This window comes from Lathamus discolor, chromosome 18 (genome assembly GCF_037157495.1).
Source record: "Lathamus discolor isolate bLatDis1 chromosome 18, bLatDis1.hap1, whole genome shotgun sequence".
Taxonomy (NCBI): Eukaryota; Metazoa; Chordata; class Aves; order Psittaciformes; family Psittacidae; genus Lathamus; species Lathamus discolor.
In genome coordinates this window covers 6,574,927-6,596,037 of record NC_088901.1, presented here as the reverse complement: position 1 = coordinate 6,596,037, position 21,111 = coordinate 6,574,927, and the positions used below count along the sequence as shown (strand labels likewise).

The 21,111-nt window shown below is 63.5% G+C and overlaps 1 protein-coding gene across 7 annotated transcripts in view; it reads right to left on the bottom strand.

The window, feature by feature from the left end:
* Positions 1 to 21,111, bottom strand: part of AHDC1 (AT-hook DNA binding motif containing 1) — a 43,964-nt gene continuing 22,853 nt past the window's right edge. For 4 of the 7 annotated variants that reach the window (XM_065697775.1, XM_065697777.1, XM_065697778.1 and 1 more), the window contains 3 exons: positions 6,782 to 6,929; positions 5,904 to 5,944; positions 1 to 5,362 (listed from right to left, as the gene is read on the bottom strand). In XM_065697775.1, the coding sequence (XP_065553847.1) occupies positions 351 to 5,362; positions 5,904 to 5,944; positions 6,782 to 6,929 (5,201 nt within the window). In that variant the 3' untranslated portion in view covers positions 1 to 350. Of the gene's footprint in view, positions 5,363 to 5,903; positions 5,945 to 6,781; positions 6,933 to 21,111 lie in introns of all 7 variants that reach the window. The other 3 variants (XM_065697772.1, XM_065697779.1, XM_065697773.1) reach the window with 2 other exon arrangements.

The following is a 21,111-nucleotide window of genomic DNA, read 5'->3' as shown; positions in this document are numbered from 1 at the left end:
TTATCCTTTCATTTCACTTATTTTTGATCTTTTTAAATATTTTTCCTTTTTTTTTCTTTTTCCTCTTTTTTTTTTTTTGATTTTTTTTTTGTGTTTTTTAGGGTGTTTTTTTATAGAAAACAAACAAACGGTTCCAATCCCAGTTAAATACAGAACTTGAAAAGTGTTCCAGAAAAAAGTGCTGGCTAAATTACCTCTGCAAAAGAAACACAACACAGAGAGAGGAGGGGGGGGACACACGATGAGGAGACCCTGTGTCCCCCAGCAACACCTCCCCATCACCACCTCCAGGCTCTCCCCCACCTACCCTGTAACAAAACCTCGTCGTCCGGTTGGCACGTCTGCAGACACTACAATGAGGTGACCGTAAAAGTGTCCTCGGGGTGCTGCTGCTCTACCATGGGTCCCAAAAACCCGCTCTTCTGGGTGGGGGCCATGATGGGGTGCCCTTGGGGTGCAAAACTGGGGTACCTGTAGTTTTCCTGCAGCTGCAGCATTGAGTCTCTCGGTACGGGGGAGATGTTCAAGTCATTGATCAAGGGACAAGCGTAGGGACCCCGGTGATGAGCCCGCGACATCTCCAAGGGCTCCTTCTCGCCCTTGGAGGGGTGGGTGCTGCTGGGGCTGCTCAAGTGGGGGTTCAGGCACGGGGGGTCCGTCCTGCCCATGAAGTCTACCAGCATCCCGGCCCCCGCTTTGCCATCGTACGAGGGGCTGCGGGTGCTGGCGTTGGGCGAATACCAGTACGGGGGGTTTTTGCAACTGGGGGACTCGTAGTGCGCTTGAGGCATGGGGAGATCGCGGCAAGCCAAGTGTGGGGCCTGTGGCAGGGTCCCCCCCTGCATGCTGTGCTTGAGCGAGTCGCAGGCGGGCAGCTTGCGCAGGGAGCCCGCCCGCAGGTCCTCCTTGAAGGCCAGCGTTGGCGAGCAGTTGGGCGAGAAGGCTTTCTGCAAGCCGGCCTCGAACACCGTCTGCTGGCCTGGGGCCGCCAGCTGGGGCGGGAGGGCAGGGAAGTGCTTGCTCTCCAAATCCGGCTGCCCCAGCCCGGGGGAGTCGCTCTGGAACCCCTGCACGAAGGTCCCATCCGAGGGGGTGGAGGGGTTCATGGAATAGGGGCCGGCGTAGTCGCAGGGGTCCCGCTCGCCCACCCCGAAGCCCCGGGACTGCGAGGGCAGGGGGGACATGCTGCTGTCCCCGCTGTAGTAGTCCAAGCCCAGGTCCGTGCTCTCCTGGAACAGGGGGTTCACTGCTTGCGACTTGGTGTGGAACTTGGCTTTGCCCGTCCCCCTCTCCTTCTTGGAGGCACAAGCCCCCCGGGAGCCCCGCGGCTGCCGGGGTCCCGTGCTCCTCTTGGAGGGGTACACGGAGGAGGAGGAGGAGGAGGAGGAGAAGTTGAGGTGGGAAGTGTCGAACATGTCCACCTTCTTCCGCCGGCCCCGCCCGGGCTTGGAGTTGCTCTGGAAGAGGACGCTCTGGTTCCAGTTGTAGCCTGGGGCAGAGGATGCCTCATTCCAGTCCATCATCAGCTTCTCCAGGCTGGAGAGGCTGGACTGGCCCTCGCTGGAGGATGCCTCGCTGTTGGCGCGCCGGTAGCCGGCCGGCTGGTTGAACTGGGTGCTGTCGGAGGAGGACTCGGAGAAGGTCTCCGAGACCGTTTGCTGCTTGGCTTTCTGCGGGGTGTAGTTGGAGATGTCCAGGATGACGTTGGGCTCGTTGAGATGACACTCAAAGCCCGGGTTGTAGAGCTGGCTGAAGGCCTCCGAGCTCCAATCCAACCCACCATAGCCCTGCCGGAAAGCCCACGGCGCGGCGCTGGGGAACTGCCGGCAGTTCTCAGGGGAAGGCTGGAAGGAAGCGGAACCCTTGGGCACCATGTAGCCACCGGGGGACACGGTGCTGGCGCGGCTGTCGCAGCGCAGCGGGGTGTGCGCCGCGCTCGAGAACTGTCCCCCTTGCTCCGCGCTGTTGAAGAAGGCGGCTTTGCCCAGCGGCAGGCTGGGACCCGCTGTCTGCGGCGCGTAACCGGCGCTATGGGCGCTGCTGGGCGAGGACGGGAGGCTGCTGCCGCTGCCGTAGGCGAAGCTGCAGTCCTTGCTGTTGGGGCAGTCCTGCGCTGATGGGTACTGCTTTCCCGGTGGGAACACGCTGGCCGGCGCCACGCTCTGCCCAGCGCCATAGCTGCTGTATGGGGAATAACCTGGAGCGCCGCTGGCCGCTGGGTGCGCAGTAGGTGACCGGGATACAGCCGAGGGTGGCGCCAGCTTTGGAAATGCCTCGGCCCCCCGGCATTCCGATGACCCCTGGGCTACGCCATAGCCGGCGCTGGCAGCGGCACGGCCGGGTGGGAATGCTGGCCGGCCCTGCATGGCAGCATGGAAGGCAGCCTCGGCACCGGACGCGGCCGCGGCCACTTTGCCACCACGCGCCGGGTACGCGGCCAGGCCCCGCTGCCCCGGCAGAGCAGCCGGTGGGGACGTGTAGGCAGCTGCTGACTTGCGGGACTCGGAGCGCGAAGCCGAGAGGGCAAAGTCCAGGAGGTCGGAGGAGTCATCCGAGTCCAGCAGAGAGCGGAAGTACCCGGTGAAGAGGCTGTGCCGCTCCGGACCAGCCTCCGCCTGCGAGGACACCGCGCTCCCACCATAGAAGCCAGCCCGGCCAGAGGAGCCTGACTCCAGCCCGGCACCGTGGAACGGTCTCGCCTCAGCCCCATGGTAGCCACCGTTGCGGCCGGGCTGGCTGCTGGGGTGCCCATGGTGGGGTGCCCATGGGCTGCCCTTGTCCCCCCCGGCTCCCCACTCCGTGGGGCCGTCACCGAAGCTCTGCCCAGGGTTGGGCTCGGGGAACAAAGCCCCGTTCTTGCGAGCCCGTCGCTTCCGCTTGGGTTTGCCCACGGGGTCGGGCTCCGGGCGGCCCCGCTTGCGCGGGTGCACGGCATCAGCATGGAGGGTGCTGGGGGCTTTCTTCTTCTTCCCGATGCCCTCAAAGAAATCACTGAAGGAGCAGCGGGCGGCACGGGCAGCGTGGCCCCCCCCGCGCCCGCCGAAGCCCCCCGCTTTGCCGCCGCGCCGGCGGAAGCCCTGCACGCGGTGCAAGAAGTGGGAGATGCTCTGGGTGTCGGGGGCCTGGTGGATGGACTCGGGCTCGCTCGGGGTCCAGCAGCGCGGCGGCGAGCAGCGCCCCGAGCACTGGCTCTGCCGGTTGAGGAACGCCAGCTTGGCCAGCACGTCCGAGTAGTCGGCTTTGCTGTCGTTGGTGTCGGCGATGTAGGAGGGCTGGGGGGAGGCGAGCTTCTGCTTCCTCCTCCTCCTCTTCTTCACCTCCGGGGTGGGCTCCTTGGGTTTGGCTTGGCCCAGCAGCAGGTTCTTCGGAGGCCTGCCCCGCTTGCGCTTCAAGATGATGGGCATCTCGCCCGGCGGGAAGACCACCACCACGTTGCGCCCGTTGTTCTTCATCTTGAGCAGCGGCGTGGGCTCCATGGAGCTGCTGGCCGCCAGCTCCTTGCCCTCCAGGTTTAAGTTGCTGCTGAGTGATGACACCTTGTAGGTCGTCTTGTTCCTCCTCCCCAAGGACACAGGGATCTTGGCCATCTTCACCACCATCTTCCTCACCCCCCGGCATTTGCTTTTCTTCCCCATTCCAGGGGCTTTGGGCAACTCATCAGGGTCCAGAGTGGCAGGGGGCGGTGGCGGGGCCAGCAATGGGGCGCTGGGCTCCTCGGCACTGGGGGGCACCTCGGTGGGCAGGGTGAGCGGGGACAAGCCACGGCTCTCGGGGGTGACGTCCACGCGGCGCCCTCGCCCTGCCCTCCTCCGGCGGCACAACATCTTTGGCTTGTCTGTCCGGCGCAGGGCATACTTGCGGTGGTCCTCACCGCAGCGCCCAGCCCCCCGGCCCCCGCAGGGACCCCGCTTCACCACGCTGCCCAAGGGGCAACCCACGAGCCGGGGCTGCAGCCGCAGCGGGTCCCCAGCGCCCGGCTGTGCCTCCAGCAGCTCCGACATGGAGCCCAGCGGCTGTGTCTCCATCAGCGCGGGCTCCGCGGGCAGCAGCGGCGCGCGAGCATCCAGCAGCGGCGGCTCCAGCGCCCCAGGCAGCGGCTCCAGCGTCTGCAGCCCCAGCGGCTCTGCCAGCGGCTCCAGCGACTGCAGCTCCAGGGACTCAGATAAAGGCTCCAGCGACTGCAGCTCCAGGGACTCGGAGAGCGGCTCCAGCGACTGCAACCCCAGCGGCTCCAGGTTCTGCAGCTCCAGTGACTCCGGCAGCGGCTCCAGGCTCTGCGAATCGAGCAGCTGCGGCTGCGACTCCAGGGACTGGGAATCCAGCAGCCGGGATTGGGAATCCAGCTCTTGGGCTGGCAGCAACTGGGGCTGCGGCTCCATCGCTTGTGCCTCCAGCAGCTGCGTCCCTGGGCACGCCAGGGAAGCCAGTTCATTGAGGATGTCTGCCTCGGCCAGGTCTGAGTAATCACCAGCATCAGGCTGAGAGCAGCCGGCTTCCTCTGTGGATGCTTTGGATGCTCCGCTGTGACCAGGGGGCTGCGAGCTGCTTCCCCCACCACCATCAGAGTCTCCATCGCGGGCTGGGGGCCGGGGATGCCGCGGCGGCTCCGTTTTGCAGAGCACCCCCCGCTCCTCGGGGCTGCGGATGCTGTTGGCCAGGGAGGGCGAGGAGAAGAAGCTGTACTGGAGGTCGCGGTCGGCGGGCAGCAAGCGGTTGTCCTCATGGCCACCACCACCGCTGCCACCACCGCTGCGGATGCTGCCGCAGGCGAGGTGCACCCCGCTGCTCTTGAGGTCCTCGGAGAGGCGGTTGAGGTCCTTCATGATGTCGATGAGCTGCACCACGGGGTGGAGGTTGATGTGCCCGTTGCCGCACTTGCTCCGCAGCAAGGCGAGGATGCTGTCGACGTTGCAGCGGCCCGAGGCCAGGGTCACGTTGGGGAAAGTTTTAGGCACCTGGTCCCGGGCGGCTGCTTCCTCCGTGCTCCCTCCCAGGATCCGGGGCTCGCCGGCGCAGCCCAGCAAGTCCTCTGCCGCCTTGGTGCCTCCGTGCACGCCCTGGCAGCGGTCGGCCGGGTCGCCGTGCAGCAGCGAGCCTGCCTGGTGCTCCCGGCACGATCCCTCGGGGAAGCTCAGCACGCTGCAGGATAGGGCTTTTTCCGCTGGGCACGCCGGGGGCCGCTGTGCAGGGTGCCCGGGCGGGTAGAACTTGGGCTCTCGGACGTAGTCTGGGGAGCCACGGACAACGCTGGTCGTTACCACTGGGCCCGGGGGCTTCACACGCATCCTGACCTCCTCCTCCCCCGCGGGACGCTTGGCCGAGCAGTTGCTGACATGGGGGTCAGGGATGGTGGCACTGGGACCTGTTGTGGGGCAGAGAGAGGGGGAACAGTGAGGGCTCGTCCCTGCCACCCTCATTCACCCCCGGCTCATCATAGGGAGGAAAAGACCTTTAAGATCATCCAGTCCAACCAGTCCCCACCACTGCCCCATGGCACTGAGGCCTCATCTCCACGGTGTGTGAACACTTGCAGGGCCAGTGCCTGCAGCCCTGCCCTGGGCAGCCTGTTCCAGTGCCTGAGCACCCTCTGGGGCAGGAATTGTTCCTCAGCTCCATCTGAACCTGCCCTGGGGCAGCTTGAGGCCGGTTCCTCTTGTCCCATCCCTTGTTCTCTGGGAGCAGAGCCTGACCCCACCTCACTGCAACCTCCTGTCAGGGTCCTTCCAGCACTGGGAAATGGAGTCTGGACCCTCCCCAGCAGCAGGACCACCCCTGCCAGCCCCAGCTCCAGCCACCTCCAAGGTGGGGGACTGCCTGTGGGGGTCTGGGCTGCCCTATTCTGCCCTATGGGGCAGGGCTGTGAGGTCCGAGGGCATCACTGTGGGTCCAGAGCTGGGACTTACCCTCGGCTTTGCTGCTGCTCCTCCTATTGCACTTGAGCTCTCTGCAAAGGAAGGGGTGCCGAGGGTTAGCCGCGGGTATTCGGGGTGGGGACACACACACAACACCTCTGGGCGCCCACGGCTTCTTCTCAGCCCCCCATTCCTAAAGGGACATAGCAGACGGCCGATCCTCCCGCATTCCCAGGGGGCAGTGCCCGCCCATCACCGTGGCGTCGGGGCGGGGCCGGGGGAAACGGGAGTTGAGGCGGGGGGGGGGGGAAGCGAAATGTTGCCTCCGATGTGGGGCACGGAGGGGACGGGTTTACCCCGCCCCTTATCCCCTTTCCCACCCCACCACCACCACAACGAACCCCTCCGGGGGCCCGGAGGGGGGGACAGGCGGGGGCCCTACGGCCGCGCAGCCGCTAGATGTCCCCGGTGAGCCGCGCTCCCGCCCGGCCAAGGGACATGGGGAGATGGGGGGGGTCGGGTCTTTGCCTATGGAGGTGGCTCAACACGTTCCTCCTCCCCCGTTCCCTCCTTCCCTCCCACCCATGGACACCCCCGGAACCCCGAGGGGACCGAACCCAGCGCCTGCAGCCCCCGGGAACACCCTGCCTCAGTTTCCCCTTACTGGCAATGGGGGGGGACAAGTGAGGTCCTATGGGTGGGTGGCAATGCCTGGCACCCAATACAGGACCCAACACACTACAGAGGCCTGCCCCATCCTGCACGCCAAGGGCTTTGCGTTCGCACCCCCCCCCCCCCCCCCCCCTTGCTAGGGATGCTCTGCAGCCCCCCACTCGCATCAAGGCAGGGATGGGCAGCAGGGTTTGGTGCCAATCCCCTCCATCCCCAGTATAGCCCCTGATCCCGGGGGCAGGATCCCTGTGGGGTACCTGGTGCGCGGGTGCTTGCAGTGCAGATTCACTCTGAAGCTCCTGCTGTCGCCGTCGCTGCCAGGCTGGCAGGGACCCGAGCCCTGGGTGCACGGGAACCACTCTGCTGCCCGGCTGGCACCGTTCTCCAGTGCGACCGAGCTCCCATCTGCTGAGCAAAGCACAGAGAGCCCCGGGGGTCAGCCCGGCACCCGCTGCCCCGCGCTGCTGTGGGTGCCCACAAGGCTCTCCAAGGGGATCCACACAGAACAAGGCTGGCGAAGGACCTGAAGACCATCCTGTCCCCTCCACCCCACGGTTTGGGGACCACCATCAGATGCCCACTCACAGGGTGGCGTTTTGCGGCAGGACACCCCTTTCCTCCCTGCCCATGCAAGGCAGGGCTTTCCCCATACATATGCATGCATACATGTGCATGCACCTCTGCCTTCTCTGGGCACCCAGGCACACACATACAAACCTGGGGTGCACAGCGGAGCCCCCCCCAGCCCATCGCAGCTCCTCCCATGCCAGCACAGCCGCCTGTTCCCCCCTCCCAGAGCCATGTGAATGCCTGCCTGTTGGCTCCCTCCCCCAGCACACACCCGCAGACACACACACGCAGCCGCTCGGCGTGATCCAGGCTCTTCCCGGTGTCTGGATTAGCGTGACAACTTATCAACAAGGCAGGGAAAGAGAATTCAAACCTGTCAGTCCATCCGCATCCCCCCCTTCCCGCCTCCCCGCCAGCCCTTGGGTGCAGCGCTGGCACCGAGGAGATGCGGGCACCTCTCCGGCAGGGTAGAGTTACACCGAGGGCAATGTGGAGCAGGAAAATATGTGCTCGAAAGACCGGTCTGGTCTCTGATGGAGCTGCTCAGTGTGCCCGGGGAGCTGTTGGAGGGGAGGCAAGGCAGGAAGGAAGCAAACGGGAGCTTTTCCAGCACAGCCGTTGGGAGCTGGGAGCTGGTCCCTGCCGCACACGCTGCGCAGAGCTCCATGGGGAGGACTGGGGCGTTGTGGGGGGCATCCCTGCGCTGGTGTCCTCCCATGTGGATGCACTGGCAAACCCTAAGGGATGCCCATGGTGTTTCCAGTGGGCACCCATCAGCGTGCACAATGGGTGTTGGAGGCAGTGGCCAAGTCCCCCCTGCCCTCCCCATCCAGCCACCTCTTACCCCACAATAGCTCCCGCCCCATCCCTGCTGCCATCCCCACCACGTGTGGTGCCAAGGCAGGGGACACTCCTCCCTCCCCATAAACCACCACCACTGGGGACCACCTGCACCCCACCATGGGTATGGGCAGCACCCACCATCCCCACGCTCCCCAGCACCCAGCCCCAAGCCATGGGGTGCAGGATAGGGGCTGCAGGGGGGGGCAGGATGCTGGCCATGCCACGGCGCTCACTTTCACCTCCCTGCTCAGCCCCAGGCAGGCGCCACATGTTTCGCATTAGGCTCTCCGGCCCTCGCCATTCCTGGCTTGTTCACCAGGGGAAGGGCCTTTTCCCTTCTCTTTTTTTCCCTTTTTTCCCTTTTTTTCTCCCTCTCCTCCATGGTTACAAAACACCATCCGAGACCACACAAGCGAGGAGGGATGGAGGAGAGAGATAGATGGGCGCTGCAACGGGGCTTTGGGGGGGTGAATAAGGAGGGGGGAAGCTGGTGAGATTGCAGTCACCTCCACTTCCCAGCTCCTGACCCTGCAGCCCTGCAAAGATAACAGCCCCCAAAGAGTGCTGACTCGCCTCGCAGAAATCCAATATCCTCGCCTGGTGAACTAATCGACTACCTGGGCTCACCCCCTCCCCTGCCCGGGCTAAATCCTGCTGCTGCAAAGCTTTAATTAGTTGAACGGTTTCAGGCTTGATGGCGGTGAGCAGCGTGGTCAAACCCCCTCCTTCATCCAGCACAGGGCTCCTGCTTGGGTGGCATCGTGACGGTTTGGGGCACCAAACGCTCCCTCTACATCCCCCGAGGCTGCCCGCACCCACCCGCAGGGTGCTGGTGACAGAGGAGGGGGGACATGGACGGGCTCGCTTGGCACCGGCGCGGCGGCGCAGGGACAGCCCTGCAAGACACGGACGCGGTTTGGTGCCCGGCTCCGAGGCCACCCAGACGTCGGGGTGGAGCCGGAGATGCCACTGGGAGACAGGCCGGCGGCGGGGACACGGCGCACAGATGGGGACACGCTGGCCTGCTGCCCCCCGCCCCGCCCGCAGCACCGGGGATGGGGGCCCCCCATCACCCAGCGCAGCCGGGAGGGGTTGGGGTGGCCCTAAACACCCCCATGTAGGTGGGGGGGGCCGCTCTGGACACCCCCATCACCCCTGTTCTGGTCGCTTGTGTGCGCACAGCACATCTGGGGTGGTGCGGAGGTGCCCCCCCGCGCGCACACACACATCAGGGGGTGTCCCAGCCTTCTGTGTACCCTTGCTGCTGGGCAGTGCCTCTCCCTTGCACACAGCGGGGGCATGGTGGAGGTTCCCCCCCTTGCACACGCACATCAAGGGGTGCACCGTGGGGCAGGTTCCTTGTCCCCACCGCCCGCCGCTGTCCCCGCGGTGCCCTCGCCCGCTCACCCGCACCCCCACGAGTCCTCCCGGCCCCGTCCTGCTGACACCAATGGAAAATCCCCTCCAGTGACAGCTTCCTGGCAGGCGCTTCCCAAGGTTTCCAAGGGTTTCCGTGTTCCCCAGCCAGCCCCCACCCCCCCGAGCCAATGCGGGGGGGTCGGGCAGCAGGAGGACCCCTCCTGCCTTCATCCCCACCACCCTGCCCTCAGCATCAGTGCATGCGTGTCCTGCTCCCTCCTCTTCCTCCCCATGCACTGGGCATCCCCTGCCCTTCTCTGGCTCCCATCAGCAACAGGGTGACTTGGGATCCCACCTAGGGCACCCACCTGCCTTGGGGACCCACTGCCTTGCACAGAGGGGTGGGCACAGACACCTCAATTGGTTGTCACCCCAAGTGTCACCATGTCCCCCCACTGCCTCCTGTGCTGTGCTTGTCATTAGGAGACAGAGCAGATGGTGCCTGGGTTTCATCTTAGGTAATGGGTCCAGCCTTGCTGCTTGGCCACCAGCTCCCTTCATGGGGCCACCAGTCACTGGAGCAGAGGCTTTTTGGGGTTCCTCATCCCCAGCAAGGAGCTGATGTGGGAACGCATCCCCCCTCAGTGCGGTGCCGGGATGCAGCACTGCTGTGGGAGGAGATGGAGATGCTGGGAAGGGCTTGGCTGGTGTGAGGGGGAACACATCTGGAAACATGGTCCCAGAGGAGAGCTGGGGCTGGGATCCACCCTCCCACAGCACCACTGGGTGCCATGTCCCAGGGTCAGGCTCAGGCACCCGCCCTGGCACTGAGGAGGGGGCCCTGAGACTGCTCTGCTATGAAGCCGGGGGTACCTGTGGGTGTTGGCATCCCACAAGGGGGGGATGTCACCTCAGTGCCAAACCAGCTCCAAAATCCCTGGGAATGCTGATGCCCCCGTGCTGCTGGGGACAATGCTGCTGTCACCAGGATGCTGGTGATATCCTCCAGACCTGGTGGTCCTGGAGCTGGTGGGACCCTGGATGGGTCCAACCCTCAGCCCTCTAATGTGTCACAGTGCCCTCGAGGTGGGCACGGATGCAGTGGAACCATCTCCCCTGCACGAATCATCCCTGGGGCAAGGACTATCTCCCCTGCAGGAAGCCATCTGCCCTGCAGTGCCCATGGCCCCTGCCACAAGCCTCTCCCCTGCAAGATCCATGTCCCCTGCCACAAGTATCTCCCCTGCAGTGATAATTCTCCCCTGCAATCACCTCCCTCTGCAAGAAGCCATCTCCCTGTGCCAGGACCCTCTTCTCCTCCTCGCAGACCTGCCTGGCTGCAGCTACCAGGGTAAATGGGACCGCGCTTCCCTCCATGCCCTCCAGCATCACCACCCAGCGTGCACACAGCCCCTCTCCACCCCATTGCCCTTCACCCCACAGGGGTGTGACCCCGCTCCGTGGCTGGGGGTGGCTGTGGGGCCCGGGGGGTGCCTGTGGGAGGGGAATGGATGACAGATGGACTGCAGAGATGGTGGCACCTCGTCCGGCTGGAGCCCGGAGCCGCGGTTCAGGGCTAAATTTAGCTGCTTCCCTCGGTGCCAGCTTTGTTCCCCCGCCCCGGCGAGCAGCCGGCCTGGCCCCCTCCCCTGCCCTGTGCCTGCCAGGGGTGGGGGGGACACCCAGCACCCCCCTTTTGGGTACCAGGCGCTCTTCGGGGTACCGGGTGCTCCCGCACCCACATCTTCCCGCTGTTGCCACAGGGTGGCTCGGTCCCAGCACGCCCCAGGCCCCCCCCCCAACGCGCCGCAGGCCTGAGGCTGCGCAGATGGCCTGGCCCCCCTCTCCGCGCTCCCTGTTATAGCCACAGCATGAGTCACAGCCCCGGTGTGTCCCTGCCCATGCCGGGTCATGGAACACCGCGGATGGGGCTCCGTCCGCTGCCAGCGCCACCCGCTAGGAGCCCCGAGGCACCCGGGTCGGCCCCGCAGCCCCCAGGCACCCTGTGGGGACCCCCGGGAGGCGGTGCTGGGGTCCCGCTGCCGGCGGGCGCTGCGGGGCCGCGGTGAGGTGCGGGTTAACGCCAAGCGGGGCCGGGATCCTGCGAGGCCAGTAACATTTGGAAGGCGCCAGATGGATCCGTGCCCATGCCGAAGGCACAGCCACGCTCCCCCGGCGCTGGGGCTGGGGGGCTGCCCAGGCCGGCAAAGGGGCTCCCGGCGGGATGCGGGAATGGCGACTACGAGCCCAGCGGGGGTCCCGGACCACCCCGCGGCCATCAGCACCCCTTTGCTTGCAGCCCCACCGCAGCGGGGGCCGGCATCCCCACTGCACCCCGTTGGTGGCGAGGTGGGACCGGGGGGTCTGGGCGGGGGGAGAGCAGCCGGTTGCTTCCCTTGGCCAATTTTAGTAACTGGCTAGACAAGAAGAGCAGAAGGGGCCGGGCAGGATTCACTGGTGTCGGGGGGGGGGGGGTGGGGGGGGGGGGTGGGGGGTTGGGTGGATGGGTTTTTTCTATTCCCTTTTCTTTTTTCCTCTCTTTTTTCCCTGTTTTTTTCGTTTTGTGGGAGGCACACACGAGTTGAGCGGAAACTCCTGGCTGCAGATCCTGTTTCCTGGGAGATGCAGCGTGGTGCAGGGCCGGCTGGGGCCGAGCTGGGGTGTGGGAGCCACTGGGGATGGTGCCAGCGCTGGTGCGCCAGGGTAGGGGTGTGGGGAAGAAAGGGGGGGCAGCACCTTGGCACCCTGCGTATAGGGGTGGGCAGGGAGGGGATGCACCCACTGGTGTGGGCTGTGTGCACAGGTGCACACATGGAGGGAGGATGGTGCACACATGGGTGCATGCAAGCACAGGTACATGTGCACCTACCTGGGTGCAGGGGCACCTGTGGGCACAGGAGCATGCAGCATGCACATAGAGGGTGCACGTGTGTGCACACAGGTACACGCACAACTACCTGGGTGCAGGGGCACCCATGGGTATAGGAGCGTGCAGCATGCACACAGATGGGTGCATACATGTGTGTGCACAGGTACACACACCCTTACATGGGTGCAGGGGTACCCATTGGAACATGCAGCATGCACACAGAGGGGTGCACGTGTGTGCGCATGGTACAGGTACACGCATACCTACATGGGTGTCCCCACAGGAACATGCACAGGCACTGGTGTGCACACAGGTGGGTGCACACGGGTATGCACAGGTACACGCACACGGGTGTGCAACGTGCACATGCAGGATCGCACCAACACAGGGTACAATGCACCACCATGCTCCTGCACCCTCCCTGCCATGTACTCAGGGACCCACAGGCCCCCAAAACAGCCAGGGGACCCCGATCCTGTGGGTACACACAGGAGATCATTGGCAGCTCATTGGATTCTGCCCTGTTCAGAAGAGATTGCCCCAAAACACCCTTTTCCCTGTTTTGGAGCTGTGGTGGCCCCCAAAGAGCTGAAAGGTTGGAGCACTGGGGATGTGGGAGATGAGGGGGAAACTGAGGCAGGGAACAGTGTGGGCAGTGCCTGGTGTGGATGGAAACAGGGAGCTGCAGCCAACTCTCCCCATGGATGCAGGCATCCAGCCCCCCACTCTGCTCCCACCCAGCTGCCCTCCAGGCTCTGGTTACATCCATGTGACATGGCACATCCCAGGAGGCCAGGCTCCAGGAATGGGGGGATGAGGGCACGCAGCTCTCCCAGCATCACTGATCCACGTTAGGAACCTCAGAGCACACACACCTATAGACACACCTATTCCCCCCCATCCATCCTCACCGGGGAGCTTCCCATTAAGACTGGAAGAACACAAGTTGGCAGCAGAGCCCCAGCGTGGCTCATACACAGCCTGTCACTCACACATCACTTTGGAGATGCCCATAAATTGCTTCATTACCTCTTCTAATTGAGGAGAACGCAGCTGCTGTGGGGCGGTGACAGAGAGCCTTCCCTTTGAAGGATGCCTTGCTCTCCAAAGACGGGTCCGGCAGAGCTGCAGACCACCCCCCCCCCCCCCAGCATCCTAATAATTAGAGTAATAATAGTAATAATAGGGATAATAACAGGATCCGAGCGGGACCCCTCAGCAAAGGGCAGCAGGGCCCACGCGTGCTGGAGTTGCCTTGCAGGAACAAGGAGGAGGCATCGGTGGGACTGGTACCAGTAGGGAAACTGAGGCACGAGGGAGGTTGCACCATGAGGAGGGAGAGGAGGGGATGCAAACCCCTGCACCAAGACCTTTGTGGGGACCATGGTGGCGGCAGCGCTTAAGGACAACCCCAAGCTCAGTGGGACAGAGGATGGAGCATCCCCTTGCCCCATGGTGGGGATCTGGGGGGTGAGGGGAATCCACAGGGCACCGAAACTCCCTGGGGAACTTCCCACCTTGCTCCAGAGCTCCATGCACAGAGCCTGGGTCTCTGCCACCCTCCCATGCCCCCAACCCCTGCGCCCCATCCCCACTGCAGCCCCCCAGCTTTGTGTGGCAGGCGGCGAGCAGCTGCGGCTGGGCTCGGTCCCCTTGCAGGATACTGCAGAAGGATTTACTGTATTGCAGCTTGTGCTGGCTGCAGCCCAGCGCACAATAGATTAGCTGTAGCCCAGGGCAGCATGTTGTGGGGGAAGGAAGGAAGGTGGGATTCATTCGGATGCTGATTGCAGGGCATTTGCTGCAGTATACTGCAGGATCCAGACCCCCCACCATCCCGCTCCAGCCCTGGCACACAGGGACTTCGAGGGGCTCCTGTGTCCCCTCCCCATCCCCACTCATCAGATTGCCTGGCATGGCTGCTCACCATGGGCACAGGTGCCCACGTGGGCTGGGGGGCACCCTGCTTGTCCCCAATCCCCATCCTGGGGGGCTGTGTGGTTCCAGAGGGATGCTGCTGGGGACACCAGGCCCCCCTTGCCGTGTGCGACGGCACAAAGCTGGTGCAGGGAGGAAGATGAGGATTGCAGCAGCATTAATTGATCGCGATTAATTCAGCTCCTACCTCCCCGGGTGGCAGGGAGAGGAGATGCCGAGACAGATCCAGCCCACAGAGCTCCCCAAATCGCTCCGCTCTCCCCCGCACCCACCCAGGCCTGGGGACCCACGCTGTGTGTCCCTAGGGATGTCGGGGGTGCTGATGGCGGGTGCCCATGGATGTGGTTGGGAATGGGTCCTTGGGATGGACCCACCTCCCTGGGGTGCTGGTTGATGAAGGGGGGGTGCTGGTGGTACCCAAGCCCTTCAGGATGCAGGGATGCAGGCACAGCGGGAAACGATGGTCACGGGAGCAGACGTGCCAGGTGGCACCGGTGGCCTCGTGGTGACACCAGGGCACTTTTGGCAGTGCCACCAGCCGGTGGGTGCAAACCAGGGGGCCCAGCGGTGCTGCTGCCACCCTCCCCCACCAGTAGGGTGGCACGCACCCCTGAGCCAGCACCACCGCGAGACCCCAGGAGCTGCCTGGATTTGCAAGGGGAGTTTGGAGCCTGCGGCTTCCAGCTCCATAATCCTACGTGTGGGATGCAGTTTCCACAGCAACAGCGGGTCAGAGGGCAGGAGGGGAGCCGGCTGCTCTGCTCGGGATTGCGATTGTGCCAAAGCTGCCGGGGCGAGGTGCCGGGGCCGCAGCGGTGCGGGGGCCGCGTGGGGCTGGGGGAGGCCAGGCTGGTGCTGCCGGGGAGGGGAGAGCAGCTCAGTGTGGCGTTGTCAGCAGAGATGTCACTGATGTCTGCAGGAGCAGCAAACTCGCCTTAACCCTTGGGCAGCTGGCGGTGGGCAAGGGGATGAAGATGCTGGGGACATAGGGACCATCTCTGCCACCTCCATCCTGGTCACCTCCATCCTGGCCATCTCCATAAATGGCCACCTCCATCCATGGCCACCTCCATCCATGGCAACCTCCATCCATGCCCACCTCCATCCTGGTCACCTCCATCCTGGTGACCTCCATCCCTGACCACCTCCATCCATGCCCACCTCCATCCTGGTCACCTCCATCCATGGCCACCTCCATCCTGGTCACCTCCATCCTGGCCACCTCCATCCCTGGTCACCTCCATCCACAGCCACTGTCCCCACCAGCAGGCACAGGGTGATGCAGCACCCACACCATGGCCACCATCCAACCCATGCCATGCTTTGCACCTCCCCACAGCTCCATCCCCATGGGACAAGAGCATGTGGCCCCATGCTCAATGCTGGGGACAAGACACAAGCACCCGCCCTGCCCTGGGAGGTTTTGCCATGGCTGCTGGAGGCTTTCCCACCTCCCAGCCGGCTCCGGTACCTGGGATTGCTGCCGGGAAGCGCTGACATTGCAGGAGCTGGAGGCCGGGGCCAGGGCAGCTGGAGCGGGGTCAGCACAAAGCCTCCGGCTCCACTCGCCCCTGCCAGCCCCCACAGACCTTTTGTTCCCGTTCAGCTCTCACAGCCTCCAGGGGCTCCTCTATGTAGTGCCCCCAGGTAGAGTGGGATGAGGCAGGAGGCGCCCAATGTAGCTCAGGGCACAGGGACCCCTGCAGAGATGGGGATGTGGGTGCATCCTTCCCCAGTGTGGTTGCTGCTCTGTGTGGGGGATCTGAACTGCAACCTGAACCCCCCCGATAGCATTGGGATGTTGTGGATGGAGAGGGTGAGGGGAGAAAGGCAGCACCCCCATGTCCCTGAGCATCACTAGGTCCCCAGCTCCAGCACACAGCCCAGGGGAGTGGATGGATGCTGCACATCACTGGGGAATGGGAACAGAACTGGTGCTCCCAGTGCTGACAGCCACAGGGACTGGGAGGATAGAGGGCACAACCCGCAGCCCCCATTCCAGCATCCAGCACCCTGGTGGGGACACAGAACTGCCACCCACAGGGTGACAGCACCGGGGACCCCAGCAGGTCCCCATGGAGGAGCTGGGGCTGGGCAGGTCTGTACAAGGCCAGGGACTCTCCCAGCCTCCGAGGGCTCTCAGCTGGGATTTCCCGAGCGGGAACTGGGTTGGATGTTGCAAGGCTCCATCACTGCTGCTCCAGCAGCTCCTCAGACCCACGCACGCATTGGCCTTGAGGGTGCCCATCAGCCACCAGCCTCCTCCCTCTGCTGAGCACTCAGTGAGCACCAGACCAAGCTGGGGCCTGGAAGAGCCTCCAGGGTATGGGGAGCTGCCTCCTGTCCCCCAGCATCCCGGCATCCACCCTCCAGGGATGCAAAACCCATCCCCAGGCGCAAACCCATCCCTGAATCCAAACCACTGTGCTACAAACCCATCCTTGGATGCAAACCCATCCCTGGATGCAAACCCTTCCCTGAATCCAAACTGTCGTGGTACAAACCCATCCCTGAATCCAAACCCGTCCCTGATACAAAGCCATCCCTGAATTCAAACCCATCGCTGGTACAAACCCATCTCTGATGCAGACTCATCCCTGAATGCAAACCCATTGCTGGTACAAACCCATAGCTGGATGCAAACCCATCCCTGAATCCAAACCCATTGCTGGATGCAAACCCATCTCTGATGGAAACCCATCCCTGAATCCAAACCCATTCCTGATGCAAACCCACCCCTGAATCCAAACCCAACCCTGCTAGCAAAGCCATTCCCAGATGCGAACTCATTCCTGGTACAAACTCATCCCTGATGCAAAGCCACCCCTGAACACAAACCCATCTGTGCTAGCAAAGCCATCCCTGGATGCAAACCCATCCCTGCTACAAACCCAGCCCTGGTACAAACTCATCTCTGAATCCAAACCCATCCCTGAATCCAAGCCTGTCCCTGACACAAACCCATCCCTGAATCCAAACGCATCCCTGGTATCAAAGCCATCCCCAGATGCAAACCAATCCCTGGTACAAACCCATCCCTGAATCCAAACCCATCCCATTGTGCAAACCCATCCCTGGTACAGCCCCCTCCCTGGCTGCAATCCCAGCAGCAGGGCGCTGCACCCCATTACCTCACCTCTCATCCCCAGCACCCATCTCCTTCCCCAGCCGCCCCAGTCCAGCCCAGACCCGCCCCGCTGCCAGGCTCGCCCCTGGAGCCAGCAGCCAGGTCTGCCCCCCCCCCCCGCCTGAGCTCAGCGTATTTAGTGCTTTTAATTGCTGTTAATAAATCAATCCCTCCAGCCCCTTAAATCATGTTTGTGGCTTCCCTCGCAGCGTCCCCGCGGCCGCACTGCTCTGGAGCCTGCTGTCTGCAGCACTGCCCGGGGGGGCCTCATCCTGCCCACCCCAGCACCCGTGGGGCTGTTCCTCAGCCCTGTGCCCAGCAGCAGAGGTGATGGGGTGCTCTGCCCGCCCATGCCTCAGTTTCCCTCCCTGCATGGGCTGCTTGCCCTCTCCCTGCTCTAAGTCCAGCCACCCCCAGTATCACTGTGCTAAAGGGAGCACAAGTCCTTTCTCTTGCTATGCCCATGGCTCCATGCTCCCTCAAGGGCACAAGCTTTGCCTGGCCCCAGGCAGGATCAGCACAGCCCCATTCACCTTGAGATGCCTTCCCAGTACTGCAGAGGGGTGATGGTGCCACCCACCCAGATGACAGCATCCTTATCACCTACCCAACCATTACCAATGCCCTGCAGCATCCCATGGTGCACCCATCGCCGTGTTCTCCTGCATCCCACCACCCTGCTCTGAGGGCTGTCACTGTGCTTTACGGGACTCCGAGGGGGCACAAGTCTCTTCTCTTGCTGTGCCCATGGCTCCACACTCCTCCAAGGGCACAAGCTTTGTCTGGCCCTGCTTGTGACACCCCAGTGCTGCAGAGGGGTGATGGTGCCACCCATCCCCATGACAGCATCCCTATCACCTACCCAGCCATTACCAACACCCCGCAGCATCCCATGGTGCACCCAACCCCATGTTCTCCTGCATCCCATCCATCCCACCACCAAACCCTGCACCCCATCCATCCCATCACCCAACCCCGCATCCCACCCATCACCTCACCAACCACCCCATCCCCACCAGCACGTTCTATGGAAGGGATGCACACCCAACACCCAATACTGCTTGAGGTGGGGGGGAGATGTCACCAAGCAGCCCGTGCATGGCTTTGGGCACAAACCCAAACCCGGCAGGGCTCGGAGGGAAGAGCTCTAACCTTGACACAGTTGCAGCAGTCACTAATAGCAGGCAATATGCCTGTTCTTGGGGGACTGTTGCAGTTGCTAAGATACTGGCAGCCGTGTGAATGGAAATGGGTCAGTAAACCTGTGGAGAGATAGTGTGACACTGGAACCGGCACAGCTGTTGCAGCCTACATCGAAATCCCACCCTTTCAATATTTATCACTCCCCGCCTTCGGTTCCTTCCTCCCAGCGATTTTCCACGTCGGGGTTTTTGTCCTGGCCTTGGGAGAAACCACCCTGAAGGTGCTTCCCATCCACGGGAGACGGGATGGGCCGGGAGAGCTGGTGCTGGCTGGGGAGGGAGAGGAGAGCCTCGGCTTTGGGGGGTGTCCCCCTCCCTGCTCTGGGAGCAGGATGGAGCCAGTTTCTTGGAGAGGTTTAACAGGAAACAGGCTCTAATCCCCCTGGTAGGAAAACGGGTGAAAAGGTCAATTTACTTCTGTCCCTCCTTTAGGCACTGTGGTGAAATTACACACTGGCTGCGCAGGGCTGGGAGAGGAGGATGTGGCCAGGGCACCCATCCCATCCATCCGGGTGTCCGTCCAGCCCCGAGGTGTTCCCGACATGGCACGAGCAGCGCACATGCTTGGAGCTGCATCCCCATACATGCCCTGTCTCGACCCCATGGCACTGCTGGAGATGGGATTCGGCTGCAGGTGTCAAGCGGGGAGGAGCACCGGACATCGCCCAAATGGTCCAGAATCCCCCTCAATGCCCCAGCACCGCCACCCCAAAAGCTCCAGCAATGTCCCCCAATGCTCCAGCATCTTCCTTAATGCTCCAGCAGCCTCCCTAATGCTCCAGAGTATCCCCAGGTTGTCCAGTACCCCCCAAATACTGCAGCACCCCAAATACTCCAACATCTCCCCAATGCTCCAGCATCCCCCCAAATACTTCATCATCCCCTGAAATACTCCAGCATCCCCTCAATGCTCCAGCATCTCCCTTAATGCTCCAGTGTCTCCTCAGTGTTCCAGCACCCCCCACGACGCTCCAGCACACCCCCAGACACACAGCCCTGTTGCTGCAATCCCCCCCGATGCGCTGCCCCACACCCCCCCGCTGAGCCCAGCTCCTCGCCGCATCCATGGGATGCACGGAGGGTGAGAACATCTGGTCGCAGGGAAGCGGGACAGCGCCGGGAATGCTGGAGCTGCTGGAAGAGGCCCCGCGTCCCTCCTGCACGGCAGCTGCGCCTGGGCTCAGAGCCTGCGGTGAGGGGAAACTGAGGCACGGCGGGGCCGGGCGCTGCAGTGCGGGCTCATTCCCATCTCCCCCTGTATCCCAGCTGGATGGAGGAGCACCGGTGAGCATCGGGAGGGGTGCGGGAGGCAAAGAGAGCAGCAAGAGCGCAGTACATTGAGCTCTCCTCCTCCCCAAAGGCGTCCCAGCCTCCCCCCGCAGGTGGCTGGAGCAGAACGGTTGATATGGAGACAGGGAAGCACAGACTGTCTGGGTAAGGTGACATTCGACAGATGCCAGGTTCAGACTTGCTCCAGCCAGTATCGCCCCCCCCGCACACACACAACCCCCCCCGGCCTCCCTGATGGCCTGGAGCAAAGGGATGTGCAGGCAGGGAAGGGGGTCCAGGGCAGGAAGGGAAGGTGAGGAGCACAGGGCACCCTGGGAGCTGCTGGGGGGGTATCTGTAGGGTGAAATGCCCCCGCTGGCATGCTCCCGGGGGGAGGATGGACAAGCCTGCAGCCCTCAGCGCAAAGGTGCCACCACGTCCCTTATGAGCAGCCCCATGGGGCACCTGCACCAGGCATCCCTAATACTCCAGCATCCCCCCAATGCTCCAGCATCCCCCCGAATACTTCATCATCTCCCAATGCTCCAGCACCCCCTCAGTGCTCCAGCACTCCCCATTACTCCAGTACTGTATTCCCCCAATGCTCCAGCATCCCCAAAAACGGTGGGGGACCCTACCCACATGCCAGGCAGGACAGCCCCCCCCCCCCCCCCCCTTTCAGAGGTGGCAATTAGTTGATGCTTAATGAGAAGCACCCCAACCCAGGCAGGGTGATGCTATGCATGGCAGTCCCTTGGCCCCAGGTCCATGAGCCAGGGAGGGGCCCAAGGGCCCCTGACCCCCCTGCCCCAGGCTGCAGCCCTGTCTCTCTGCAACCTCTGGGCCCCTCTTCCCACTCCTGCTGGAGATCAAAGGGATTCCTGGCACGCAATGGCCCAAGAGATCCAGCCTGGGGAGGACCAGGGCATCCCCTGCACCTACAGCACGGAAGGGAACCAGGGATGCAGCGCTGGAAGCCCCACCGGTGCCTGCCAGACCCCTGTGCAGTGATGCTGCATCCCCAGATGTGGGGACTGAAGGGCCTTGGGGGTGGCACCAGCCCAACAAAGCCCCTTCAGCCGCTCCCCACACCTCGGGCTGCTGCTCCCTGACCCCCTGTGCTGGGAGGCTGGAGCCTGTTAATGAACTCCGCATCCCGGTCCAGGTGAGGGTCACTGCTCGCGTGGGATGGCAGGGACGCCGCGGCCTGGAATCACTGGAAAATGGGAGGCACCCGATGAGGGGGTTGCAAAGCCTTTGGTGCTGCACTTGCTGCCTCCTCTTCACCCCTCTCTGGTCCCCCCAGTGCCTCCCTGTGATGCTCAGCGGTGGGACACAGCATCTACGAGGGGACACCCAGCACCCCGAGATGTGTGGGGCGCAGTCCCCTCCCCGCTGCTCCTTCCACTG